We start from the raw sequence: 14,247 nt of genomic DNA on the forward strand, positions 1-14,247 counted from the left end.
CCTTTCACAGACATCAATGCAACACAGGCTCACACACATACACACACACACACACTGTCATAGACGCGCACAGTGTTTGTACAGCTGGCACACTGGACCAGAATATACAGATGAGATAAGTGGTCGGCTGGGAGGAGACAGCCACTGACCTAAAATATACGGGCTAAAACAACACGAGCGATATGAGAATCACATGAAAGAAACACAGAGTGTAGCCATACATTGTGTCAGTCAACAAACATCCTCCCTGTCTGGCATCAATCGCTTCAACTATGACAAGAAATACGACATAGGAGAACAGGGCTGTAATGGGCCGTCATTCAGAGGCAAAAAGCCAAGGCCTTCATCAGCTCCACTTCTGCAAACACAATGGCTGCTGCAGTAGATGAAGCCACCATTGTCTCCTCTCAGATAAGTGGCTGGACTGGAAGTCTCTCTCTGTGGTTATCAGTGTATTATTACTATGTACCTGCTCGACAACAAACGCTCCGCACTGTGGCGCTCAACCATTCAGAGCAGATCATTAATCCAAGCCCAGGTCCCCAAGGATTAGTTATTCAAGGTTGGGGGGCCTGGTGGAGGCCGATAGGGTCCCCCCCCGCAATTTGTGCCCGTGTTTGAAGTGCTTTGTCTGGGACGCCGCTGGTGGGGCCGAGGGGTGGGGAGGCCGTGAATACAGCCATACATATTCATGGAGGGGAGGGTTAAGAGCTTCTTGTTATGTCTGGGTGATGAAGAGCTCTGTATGCCCTCCCCCCAAACACACACACACACACACACACACACACACACACACACACACACACACACACACATACATCTGATCATGCACTGGGATTTCATGGTGGGCATATTTGTGCCTTTTGATATTCATTATGGGTCAGGCCCCCTTGGGTCCATCCCAAACATGTTGGATTGTATATGCAAGTAAAAGTGTGTATGTGTATGTGCGTGTGTGTGTGTGTCTGTGTGTGTGAGTGTGTGTGTGTCTGTGTGGGTGTGTGTGTTGCACATGAAGCAGACACATCTGGGGCCCAAAATATTGAGAGGGACACTAGGAGTGGACTGCTTCTGCCTAACTCTCCCTCTGCCCCCTCTCTGTCACTGTTTCTCTGTGATAAACACTAACACACACTCATGCACTTCACAAACACACACACACACACACACACATACACACACACACACACACACACACACAGTCCTTTGGGGCTGCTATCTGTCTGTACTGGAAACACTTCTGTCTGTGTATCTTACAGAAACAAAGGCAACGAGCAGCTGAATATTTTATTAGATCTTTTCATCTTTCATCTATTGTTAAATCAAATTCCCCTTTTCCCAGTGCATTTCCAAACTGCTACTATGGCTTTGCATTCCTCAGAGTTCATGGTGGGAAATGAAGGCAACAAAGTCTGAAGCTTCATCAGCAAATCCCTCTTTCTCCGTCGATACCCCACTCTATTGTTATTTACCAGCGAAGCTGGAGCACGTGTTACGGGAAAATCTGTCCTCAGGGGATTCAAGATGGCTTTCCTCACTTCCCTCCTGAGTATCATCTGCAGCCTTTATTATTGCCAATGCAGCTAGGCTCTGCTTAAATGGATGGGGGGTGGGTGGGATATATAGAGGTGGAGAGAGAAGCCCCCTTTCCTCTGCGCCTGGCTTTGGGATGCTCTGCTGGTTATTGTTCCCTCAGCACCCTGGTTGTGTGTGTGTTCATTGTGTGTTTAGGCTCATATCAGTCACTTTATCCCCTGGTGATGAGGCAGGAAAGATCACTCTGTCAGCACAGCCAACACATCCAGCCAAGAATGAGGAATGTGAACACCAGTCGGAAAAATTGTACTACTGTATATTTCACAGTAAGTTGCTCTGTGCTGAGGTTGCTTCATGTACCACGTGCTTACTTATTTATAGCGTTATATAATATACATTCTAGAAAATCAAGCGCCATTTCGCTGCTATCACAAGAGTCTCTAAAGACTGTAACTCATTAATGGTTTCATTTCAAATCCATGTTGTTAAGTAAATTTGCTTGGAGTCAAGCTTTTGTAGACATAGAGTCATAAATGTAGAGGCCTGCTAAACATTTTGAGATCTCACTAATGCATTTAATGTCCAAACAAATCCTATAAATGGATAACCTCAGCAAATTTAACAGCCCTTTTTATGTTCTTCAATCTTTATGAAACACCATGTACCCATCTCGGCTTGATTTTGCCACAGCTTTGCTCCCTCTGTTCAGCCACTGCTGAGACAAACTCAGCACTTTGCAGTGGAGGAGGCGGGGTTAAGCTGGAAAAACACACAGCACTCCTAGATTCCCATCCAAACCCCAGTTTTTAGATCCTCTCTGTGCATGTGATTCAAACATCTGTCTTGGATTCTCGTCAACCTGCTATGACGTTAGCAACGTTGACTTTTCCATACTGGAATGTCTCTGCCATCAACGCAACACTCTAATGTTAAAAATAGTAAGTAAGTTATACAATCAGACTTGAAGAGAGATCGTTGACATCACAACAATGAAAAGTATATACTTGAAAGCTGCTCTAATCAATGTTTTTATATTAAAGGACGGGTTCACAATTTTTCAAGTCTGTCCTAAAACAGCAGTCAGGTGCCCAGATAACACTTACACGTTTTTCTTGCTGTAATCATTCATCCTGTTCATACTGACCATTAAGAGATCCCTTTCTAATACACTTTCAATGTAAGTGATGGGGAACAAAATCAATCCACAATCTGTGCAAAAATGTATTTAAACATTTATTCGAAGCTCATATGAGGTTTCAGCTGTCTAAATTAGTCAAATCATGTCAATATTTTTTAAAGTTACAGGCTTTTTAGTACCAAATTCCCTCTTTTTGTTGTGATCCTTCCACTGCAGCTGAACAGGAAAACACTGTCCGTTGGGACACATAGAGGGAATTTTTTTCCACTACAAAGACTGTAACTCATATTTGCTCCAAACGAGGCTTGTGAATTTTGTCCCCCATCACTCACATTGAAAGTGCATTTGGATGGGATCCTTTAATGGCTATGAACAGGAGGAATGATTACAGCAAACAAAACCTGTTTCAGTTTTTATATGGGCACCTGCCTCTTGTTTTAAGACAGACTTGAATAATTGTGAACCTATACTACTACTTACTTACTAACTGCTCATAGAAATTATCATCCGCAGTTGCCCTCAGCTCTACAGAGAGTTTTAGAATCTGGCAGCTCATTGTTTTAGTTCATTCTCACAACTCAAATCCAGCTTGTTTCCAGCAGCAGGCAGCCGTTTGGGAGAAAAAGCTCTGACAAACGCCCTGTACGCTGCCTTTCCAGCACAAAACAACACACAGGCAAAAAATATTTAGAATCTGAAGAGACAGATTTTTCATAGGAGTTGGTGGAGACCAAAACACCTAAAGAACTAAAGGAGAGTAAATATTATACTCATGTTTGACAGGTGGCCAGAGACACAACTCCAAATGAATGCTAGTGTTGTTCCGTGTCTGCTGGATGGGTAAATAGGCAATTTTTTGCACCTTCACCTCAGCAACTTTATATGGTAATAATGTGTCTAATGTGTGTATCCAGCTTGTCAAAAAAAGGTTTAAAATTTCATGAATCAAATTTTTGAACAAGTAGATTTCACCTTGCCTTTGTATTAAAGACTGTTTATTACAACTTGTCTTATTTTTGCAGTTTTCCTTCCTGTTACTACCATTTCTGTCTGTCAGTCTGTTGTAAACATCCAGCACGGTTTACAGACTGAATTCCTGGTTCAACTTTGATCTACCGTGCTTACCATATAGTTGTGTTTACACATTTTCTCTGGTGCAATCAGTGGTTATTTTCAATAGTTTGGGTGCAATCAAATTCGGTTTCATCTCCCAAAAATAATTAGTTTAGATAATCTGGTTTAACTGTTGATCCACTTATAACTTGTCTGATTGTCTGACCGCTTGTGTTTCTTGGCCAGTCTGAGTTTGTTGTAGTGATGTTGCCATCTCAGCAATTACTTCATTCAGTACAGTGTCATCATAACCAATAAATATTCTTATGAACTGGAGTTTTCCTTTAAGTTGCACCAGGCGAAATAAGATTAAAAGTGTGCACGAGGCCTAAAAAGATTAATCAGACAGGATATTTTTGTGATGTTCAGTAACCCAGATGGCCTGTGTTTTTCTTTGGAGGTGCAATGTCACACACAGACCTGCTGAGACTCCGTTCACTGTCACTGTAGTCTGGTTCAACCAGAGATGACTCATTGTCCTGCTGAGTGTAATCACATCAGAGACACCAGGGAGAACCCCCCCACACACACACACACACCGCTCCTTGTACCCACATTCTTTCCAGCTTCTCTCCCATTCTCCCGTTTTCTGTCTTCACTGTTTTTCACCGTCTCACAACTGCTTTCAAATCAAACATATGAATAAAGGAAGTTTGTGTGATTGATGTTATGTACATCTGCAAGAGTTGGCTTAGGATGTTTTAGACTGCCCCTAGAAGATAAATCAAAGACTTTTGAAGTGTCTCCTTAAAACAATAATGTTCTGAAGACCAATTTCACTGCAATTAAACCATCCCTCAATATTCGAAAGCCACTGCAACTGTATAAGTGCAATGCAAGGTAGGCCAAGTCATCAATAATCCAGAGTAATGTCTCTCTTTGGAAGACCATTGATTGGTCATGATGCTATTTCTGTGCCTTTGGTGGTGTCTTATTTTAGTCTGGCAGACTAATGATTCATTGCAGAGCAGAAAGAGCAAAGATCCTTTCATGTGTATTCTTGGTGAGTGTGTGTGTGTGTGTCTTTGTTTGAAAAAGGGAGAGAAAGAGGAAACGAGAGGATGAGAGAAAGTGGCTGCCTAATGCTCCTGGATGTGAAATAATCTGCTGCTTTCAGAATAGCTGATAAGCTGTGTGCAGTGCGGCACTGTAGCAGTTTTTACATCCTGTACAGTAGTGCTGGATTAATGTCTGTCTATGTCAAGGACACCCAAACTTTTTTCCTGAGGAGGGCCACAGGCTGACATAGCATGGATCTAAAGATAAGACTAGATACTGCTTGTAGCCATGCAAGTTCATAATAGCTTCTTATATAATTGCAATGGCTGTCAAAAACCTCATTAAGAAAGTGATGTCTAAATCTTTACTCAGATATCAAGATCTAGGGATGCCAGAGTAATTTTTAGCCTTGCTAGGGGCATGGCTCTAGGGATGGCTATGTCGCCACTCAGTTGGTCAATTAGTGCACTACTTTGGTCCAGACTGAAATATTTCAACTATTAGATGGAGTGCCATGAAATTTAGTACAAACATCCATGGTTCTCAGACAATGAATCCTAATAGACCTTTTTCACGGCAGACATTCTGACTTGTCATAGTAGGAATAGCACAGGTGTTGCTAATAACATTAACAATGGCTCAGATCCATTAAGTGTTCCAGTAAGTCATGATAGTGAGCCAGCATACCCAATACCAGAAGCCTGAAATTGGAATGGATAAATGGAACGCAGTTGTGACTGATTTTATTAATCACACCTATGCCTTTCTTGTAATGACATGAAAAAATATCTGCCATGAAAAAGGGGTATTACTTTGGCAATCCTCTGGCTTTTCCTGTATTGCCACCATGATTTTTTGGAACTGTTGGATAGATTGCCATGAAATGTGGCACAGATATTCATGTCCAACTTTGGTGATGCCCTGACTTTTCATCTGGCACCATCATCAAGTCAAAATTAGAATTTGTCCAAGACTTTGGTTTATAACCTGTAAAACTTAAGACATTCCCATCAGCCTCAGTTTAGTGCTGATTACCAAATGTTTGCATGCTAACACGCTAAACTTAGACAGTGACCATGGTAAACATTAAAAAATTTGTTTAGTAGGTGATGAGCATCAGAATTGTCATTGTGAGCATGTTAGCATGCTGACATTAGCAGTGCTGCTAGCTTGGCTGTAGGCTGTTGGTGTTTTTCAAAATTGCTCCTACTTTACAAATGATTTTCTTCTTCTTGCATATAGTTAGTGTAGTTACAGATATGATGGTTAATCTTTCTGCCTTTACAAGCAGATGTTTCCTGCCTCCCTTTCATTCCCCCTTTTACAACATCTGAGTGAGATATTCAATCACAGCAAACATAAAAGCCTGTTCTGTTTTATTGTTACCTGAGCTAGAGGCCATGTTCTGCCTACTGTCAAACACTTGACATTCACAGGAAGCCACATCAGCCAAAGAAATTTGTTTCTTTAAAACATATTTGTCACAGTCATGTTGTTTTATTCATTGTATTTGTTGGTGGGACAGAAGTTTCATCTCAAGCTGTTTTTGACACTGAAACTTACTTAGATGGAAAAAGCATGTCAATATTTTTAAAGATCTGACAGTGCATGGCATACTTTGCAAAATGAATACTGGGAACATAAACCAGGCACAGACAGTAAATGGGCTGTAACTCCAATATATTTTCCTTTGAGGGTGAAAATACAGTGAAATAGATTTTATCAATACCCTTTTAGCATGCTGTTTACCAAGCCCTGCTCCCCTCAGCATTTTGACTCTCCATCCATACTCTATGGATCAAGACAGACTATATTTAGGCTGTTGTTCTCTAGAGAGCCTATCCAGGCCGTGAACCCCAACTTGTGCTGTCCTCTTCAATGTTGTTCTTTCTTTACCCTGACAAGCTCCCTGCAGTTGGTCTTTATCTTTGGTTTTTCTGGTCCCTGTGAAGAGCGTGTCCTCAGATGAACACAACTCCAAAAACCGAAAAGCAATGGAACAAATCTGCACAGACTACCACATCACATTAAGCGACCAGGATGACTCATCAACTTTACAGTCCAATAGTAATGCTAATGTATCCTCTCTTGCAGTGGCTCATGCGCAGGACACACACCACCACTCAACAGAGAAGCCCCTGATTCAGTGCTATAAGTGTGGGGAGCCATGTAAGGGCGAGGTGCTGCGGGTGCAGAACAAGCACTTCCACCTCAAGTGCTTCACCTGTAAAGGTACAGTACCACAAAGTTAATTAATAAAAATAATCAGCAAGCAATCAGCTTTTCCAGAATTTAGGTAGTTATTTTCAAATTAGTGATTGTGCATTTCATGTAATCACGTACTGTATATTGAGTGTTGAAAGGGTTTAACGTGTTCTTACTGCTAGTGAATTGGCTCACCGGTACCCCATGCCAGACAACCATAGTGTTGTGAACAGAAATACTTACTCTATGGTAAATAAGTTATTTATTTACTGCTAAAAATTTGCATTTTTCATATTTGTTGATATGAGCCCTCAGATAGCTTAGACGAGTGTTTTTTTTCTGAATAGGAAAAATGTGGGAGTCATGTGAAAATTGGCAGCTAAGGTGTGAAGTTTTAAAATTCATAGTTAATTTGATACAATCACAATAGTAGGACATTTGCTTCTTTTCATTGAGTACAAGCTGCCTAATAAACAACAATCATGTTCTGTCAAATATGGTTCTCCTGAGTGCTGTATGTACTGGGGAAGTATGATAGTTCACAGGTATAGAGGAATGATATGTCTGATGGCACCTTAGATAAGAAATGACAAAGGTGCAACTGAACAAATTGTTCTTTCCCATGACTGTAGCAAAAAGCATCCCAACCACGCAAAGTCTGATAGGAGAAGTCCCTAAAGGCCACAATGTCATTCCCATCCTCCTCTAACAAGGCATGACTCATCTTCACTTCTTAGATCTACATACCTCAATTAAAGTGCCATCCAGAATTCTATGACAAGTGAATGCAGGATGCAAATCCCTCTGCATTTAGCCTTATTACGGATGGATTTCTGGCATTCTGGCACGATTACAATTTAGCCGCCCACTGCTGGCCGAGCAGTCTTACTCCTGTAGGTTGGACCTGCCCTGCTGAAGCCTTTGTAGTTAATCTGTGACTGGAGCACTGTTATAGTTAGCTTACTTCACCAAGGGCCCAGAATAACACAAGCAAACGCTGAGATTAGTACCTAATTCTGTCCTTTACAAGTGGATATACATGCCTTCAGAGACACGGTGGTGATAAAAGTGTATGTGTGTGTGAGTTAGAGGTTGCTGATGAAGACATGAGGACAGCTTTAATAGCTAAAAGACACACTATCCTAGCCCTTGCTGTAAATTTACATTTTGCTATTGTCAGTCTCCAACCTGTCGGCTAATAATAATTGTCTGTTGTGGTCATGCCAGGTTGACTGAGCTTATTGACACTCAGAAGTCATTAACAGATACTATCCCTTGGCAGACTCACAACATATAGCCACGTTTTGCATGCATTTGGTTCATTGCATGAGAATCAATCATGAGCAAAAATCTTTCAATTTCCCTAAATTCACTTCCATTTCATTTTCATAAGTCGACCCTCTTAAGTTTCCAAAAAGGCATTTTATGTAATAGCGTGGATCTGTAAAAAGCCGAGGTGGCTGGACATCACAGTCAAAGGCCACCAGGTCTCCACTGCTGGTTCTCTCGACTCAGTTAGCTTACAAGCTAATCTCATCATCCCTGAGCCCTAATGCAATTAAATCTGATTCTCTCCCTCACTCGCTCTCATTCATCCCTAGGATTTAGCGTGGCTCGTTGCATAAGAATGATTAGGTGCAGTTATCTCAAACATCAAAATATTTTCCTGCTTAGCTGTGGCGTTTCCAAAAGGCTATTAAATTCCCAGGCTAACCCTGTGGTGCCAAAGTGGTGGACTGCATAGCTCATGTGATCATTATGTGGTTAGAATACTGTACATACAGACACGCCTTATGCCTGAACCTTGATCAGACCAGATGTGGAGTTTCCACAACATATACAGTAATAATCTCAATCATATGACTCTGCATTCTCGTCTATCTGACAATACAATTGATTAATATTCATAATATGTATAAAAAAATCAAAAACAAAACAAGAAAGTTAAGACTATCAAATGTTTTCTGCTACTGCTATGACTGAATTTTTGGAAGGGCTGAGATTTTCATGATGTCATACGATAATATGTTAATGTGTCACTGAAAAAAAGGGCTTGTGGGAAGTTAAATCCCTTTTATAAATCAGCCACCACGCCCTAAAATTTCCCCTCAAATCAGGCACCACATGCAGCATCTTAACAACACATTTAAGCCCTGGAGCAGAGAGCATGGATTTCATGGATCATTCAAATATACAAATTGTGATTTGACCTTATCAAAAGATTGTGATCTCCTGAAAGCAGATGCACTAAAATCCTATTTAAAGATGATTAACACACACATGTGACAGTCAAAGCATGTTAAGATAAAAACTTTTGTGGTTCACAATGGATTAGTGGAAAGGAGAAAAGCCACAAATCTTTAGTGCTCCAAGCTGTAAACCATGTTTGACCCAACATATCAACATTGAAATATTCCAATCTCTCAATTGTTCTTTAATTAGTATTCCTTCCTTCAAAAGTCTTTCATATTTGTAAAGATGTCAAGGTTATATTTTGAATGGAAGGAAGCTTGTTGGATACTGACAGCGAGGTATGGAGTATTGAGAGCCAGTTATCTTCAGAAACAGATCAAGGCCATTTCCTGGGCTAGACAATTGTAGACTTGTTGCATTGAACAGTCTACCTCCACAATTACAATGAAAAAGACCTTGCAGTAGTAGTGCTGATTAACCGACATGCAGCCTCAATGTGGCGTCCTTTCAAAGGGAGAAGGTTCTGTTTTTTTTCTTGTGACTGTGAACACTGCTGATGAAAGGATTTTCCCTCACGCCTCATACTGTAAATCACAGAGCTGTTAAAATGTATTTCTCACTGATTGTTTTTGTCAGCCTCCATTTCATGCATTCAGTGAGCCTCTCAGCATTACACAGACTAGCAAGTCTTAACAAACCATTGATGCGTGGGGTGACTTGATGGCTGGATGCTTTGTGTGATATATGGGAAGAGCACTAAATGACTTGACTTACAGAATGCCAATGTGTGTGTCTTGTATAGTGTGTGGCTGTGACCTCGCCCAGGGGGGCTTCTTCATGAAGAATGGAGAGTATCTGTGCACGCTGGACTACCAACGCATGCACGGTACCCGCTGCAACGGCTGTGGGGACTTCGTGGAGGGGGAAGTGGTCACTGCCCTGGGCAAGACCTACCACCCTGCCTGCTTCGTCTGCACCATCTGCAAGTAAGACAACCAGTCTTTGCATGCAACTCATTTTACATTACCACAGACCAACCCAGAGAAACTTAAAACTCTTGTGAGTTGTAGAAAATCTATAATTACATACAAAATACACATCTTCGCTATCTGTCCCAACAAACAGTGAATTTATCTGTTTGGTTTGGAGAACTCCCTGACCAACACAGAGCAAAGTGCAGGCCTTAGAAGAGAGAAACCAGGTCAATAATAATTTGATAGAAGCATGAAAGAAAACAGGGTATGAAAGTATCTCAGTCTTCCTGATTCAATCAATTTGCACTTAAAACATATCTCTGGCCGAATTTAACCCAGACCATGTTTTGTCATTGTTTTCTTTTATTTCTGGTGATTCTGACCAAAATCACCACAAATGTTTCTCTCTACAACTACTTCTATCTTAAAAGTACCCCCGGGACATGTTTTAAGATATGTAAAAGTACTCTGCTCTTAGTGTCTGATAAGGTTTTTCAACAAAAAAGTTCAGTTAACTAGTTAAAAAATTCTACTCCTTTTTCCTCATTTAAAAAAATCCAGATTCTATGCAAAAGTTCTCCTACTTCACTGAAGTGTCCATTCTCAGTATATGTACCCTGGAGGCTTCAAATTTCCATGTATCACTTGTGTAAGTTGCATCCTGGACCACGGTTGGCTGGAAACTAGTTGTGATGTCACAAATCATGCTCTTAGGTACATACCTTAAACTGAGATTTAATGAGTGAGCACAGAAAAACTTTTTAATTTTGAAAACAGCCCTGTAGTGTCAAACTCTGCACATGCATCATTCTGCACAGTGTAGCTCAAACATCGCAGTCAGGCAACAATAAGACAAAACACATTTTTGAGTGGAGGGGGACTTTATTGCTTTAATTTGTGTGCAACTTTCCTAAACAGTAATGGTGTGGTGAATTTCCATTCAGAATTATTAAAGTGACAAAAGAACAAAGTTAGAGAAGGCAGGAATTTTAGTTGACAGACAACAGTACCACACTGTGTCATGTCTGCATCATCCGACTAAAAGGCCTCCTCAGGCCAACAGTGTTGACACACATCCACATCATCGGCCTCTGTCATCCTATGCCCCATCAGAGAACCTGCAAGCCACATCTAATAAACTCTTACACTTAGCTCAGGGCCACAGCTCATGTCTTGTTGCAATTTGACCAATTGTTGATGTCACCCCGCTTCCAGACGACCATTCCCTGCCGGGGACAGGGTGACCTTTAACGGGAAGGACTGTCTGTGTCAGTACTGTGTTGAGCCCATGTCTCCAGGACCAAAGGACATCCTGGGCTCTAGCAGTGAGTAACTATTTTCAAATGAACACATGCACACAGGTTTAATAAACAGGAAGGTGTTGGCTATTTTTCTGTTTTAATTTACAGTCACCTTTAGGAAGTCTGCAAAGGTTTCAAAGTGAAAGGGGGTTATTTCAAGGTACTGAAAAGTTTTAAAAAGACAAAGTGTCTGGAAAGAATTATGTGTTAAGAATTATGTCAGGTATGATTCATGCATGACCTTTATTGTAGCTGTTGACCAGTCATCTTAGCTGTGATATTTGTTACAGTGAAGAATAATTTTCAGGTCTACATCAGTCATCTTGCCCACACATTATTAGCATTAATTTAATTGAACACTGAACAAAATGTTCAAATCTGTCCAAGACATGAAAAACTGTAATGAATGAACACCCATTACCAGTCATGGGTCAGCCAAATATTGTTCAAACCCATAAAGTTTTATTTTATATTCTAGTGCAACACCGAATATTTCCAGACACACCAAATATGTTGCTGAATTTTGAGGAAATGTGTATTAACACATAAAGTAACTTTGAATTTTGGGGCAACAAAAAACCTACTACTACTTAAAAGAATAGCTTATTGGCTTTCTTCTGGAGAGATAAGAAGACTGATACTCTCATGTCTGAAAGTTCAGTATGAATCTACAGCAAGCTGGTTAGCTAAGCTTAGCAAAACCACAACTTGTTGTTTTTACACTTCAGTTTTTGTACGGTTTAGACAAACAAGGTATGGCATTTTGATTAGTAAGTTTTTGAGGTGCTAGTAGGTGGATTTTGGTACCTTTGAACAGAGCAAGGCTAGCTGTTCCCCCAGTTTCCAGTCTTTACGCTAAGCTAAGCTAACCGTCTCATAGCTGTAGCTTCAGGAAAGCAAATAAGCATATTTTCCAAAGTGCCTAACTATTGTTTTAAGGGGAAATAAAAGGAGGATACTGGATGTTAAGGGGTTAAGGAGGTGTGTGAATCAGTTTGTAGCTAGTATTATTCAACAGTTCCACATAACAGTACACTAGCAGACTGAATGATGGAGCAGCATCATTCAGGGATTTCTCCACCTCTCTTCTTCCTCTCTTCTTCTGCTTTGTGTTCAACCAGCCATGTTCCTTTATGAATAACACCAAGACAGGCCTTGCTAAATTATGCATGGCTGTGCATTTCCTTTCCCCTGGAAAAGGGAATGTGCAGGGCTCGATCCCCTCCTCCTCCAACTCCTCTCATCCTCCTTTCTCTTTCCTCTTTTCCTCTTCCTGTTCTCTCTCTCTCTATGTCCATGTCTCTCTCACCCCCACTGGTCTCTCTGTTGGCAGTTGAAGAGCTTTTAGACAAGGTCACCTATAAATAAGGCATGCTGATTCTCCTCACGTCATCATTGCAACCCCGTTATGCCTTACACAGTTATCGTCCCCTGTGGTTGCAGTGGGCTCTGTGTTGCTTTCATCCTCTATTCATTAAAGAAGAGATGACAAGAAAATTGTTCGTTAAGAAACCAACCTCATACACTTTCAGAGCCTCGGGGTCCTACTTGGATATGGATGGAGCTTTTAGAGCCATGGTAAAAGAGATGTGGATGATAGAAAGAGGCAGCTGTCAGAACATTCCCAGCTACCCTCTATCACCATCTAGTGTCAAGATGTCTCACTCTTTGCATGCAATGTTGTGATCCATTTGAAAGCAGTAAGCTACAGGAATTTCCTTGCACCTTTATTTTGATGTAGCTTTTGTGACAACATTTTCGTTGTGTTTTTTTATGCCATGCAACCTTTGTTTTTTCAGATTGTGCCGGATGTGGTCGAGACATTAAGAATGGGCAGGCTCTCCTAGCATTGGACAGACAGTGGCATCTGGGCTGCTTTAAGTGTAAGGCCTGCAGCAAAGTGCTGACCGGGGAGTACATCAGCAAGTAAGCATCTCATATCCGCTGTAATTACAGGCTACATGGTCAAATCCAGGCCTGCATAAGGTTCACTCACACTATGATATTTCACAGTCAAGTGTTGAGATACAGTATGTCTCTGGTCAGGGATGGCGCCCCCTACTGTGAGAAGGACTACCAGATCCATTTTGGAGTTCAGTGTGAGGCGTGTCATCAGTTCATTACAGGGAAGGTGCTAGAGGTAAGGAACAGATACATACACACACATATCACATTCTTCAGTTGCACTTGCAGTGCTCTGATTGGCTCCTAGGTACAGACAGATGCTTTTCTCCGTGATGTGGAATTTATAATATGCCTCTGTAAACAAACAATTAACATTGCACCTGGATTTCATATGAATCCTGCCTAAGGTAAGTGTGTGCTCTGAATATACTTGAAGGAATCCTAATCCTGGTACTTTCACTTGAATTTGAGTCGTTCATGTTCATGTAAGACAATTACAGGAGATAAACCTGCTAATTAGATCTTAAGTTTCAAGTTAACATGTGCATTATGTGGATTTACATAATGCAGATAGAAATTCAAACGTAGTTACAAATGCTGAGTGTTGGTGTAACATTTAAATTCTGCAGTCAAAGGATGTTGCATGGTGCAGAATTGTGAAATGTAGTTTGATAATCTCTGGTGTAATCTCTTCAGCACAGAGCCAAATAAACTCTTGACATGAGTGTATTCAACTAAAAGATTAATTCTTAGCAGATTTTCAGGTCTTTCCAGCTAAATACACATGCTTGCACACACTCATGTATAAGCTTGCCTTGCCACAAATTATATAAATATTACATAAAACACCTACTGTGATCTGACAAGTGGACATTATTCATTA

At 40.9% G+C, this 14,247-nt stretch overlaps 1 protein-coding gene across 6 annotated transcripts in view; it reads left to right on the forward strand.

Moving 5' to 3' along the window:
• ablim1a (actin binding LIM protein 1a) overlaps window positions 1-14,247 on the forward strand; it is a 37,211-nt gene that overhangs the window by 10,075 nt on the left and 12,889 nt on the right. For all 6 annotated transcript variants that reach the window (XM_042434383.1, XM_042434385.1, XM_042434386.1 and 3 more), the window contains exons 2-6: window positions 6,881-7,018; window positions 9,987-10,170; window positions 11,374-11,483; window positions 13,259-13,385; window positions 13,506-13,599. In XM_042434383.1, the coding sequence (XP_042290317.1) occupies window positions 6,881-7,018; window positions 9,987-10,170; window positions 11,374-11,483; window positions 13,259-13,385; window positions 13,506-13,599 (653 nt within the window). The remainder of the gene's footprint in view (window positions 1-6,880; window positions 7,019-9,986; window positions 10,171-11,373; window positions 11,484-13,258; window positions 13,386-13,505; window positions 13,600-14,247) is intronic.

This window comes from Thunnus maccoyii, chromosome 14, assembly GCF_910596095.1.
Source record: "Thunnus maccoyii chromosome 14, fThuMac1.1, whole genome shotgun sequence".
NCBI classification, from domain to species: domain Eukaryota; kingdom Metazoa; phylum Chordata; class Actinopteri; order Scombriformes; family Scombridae; genus Thunnus; species Thunnus maccoyii.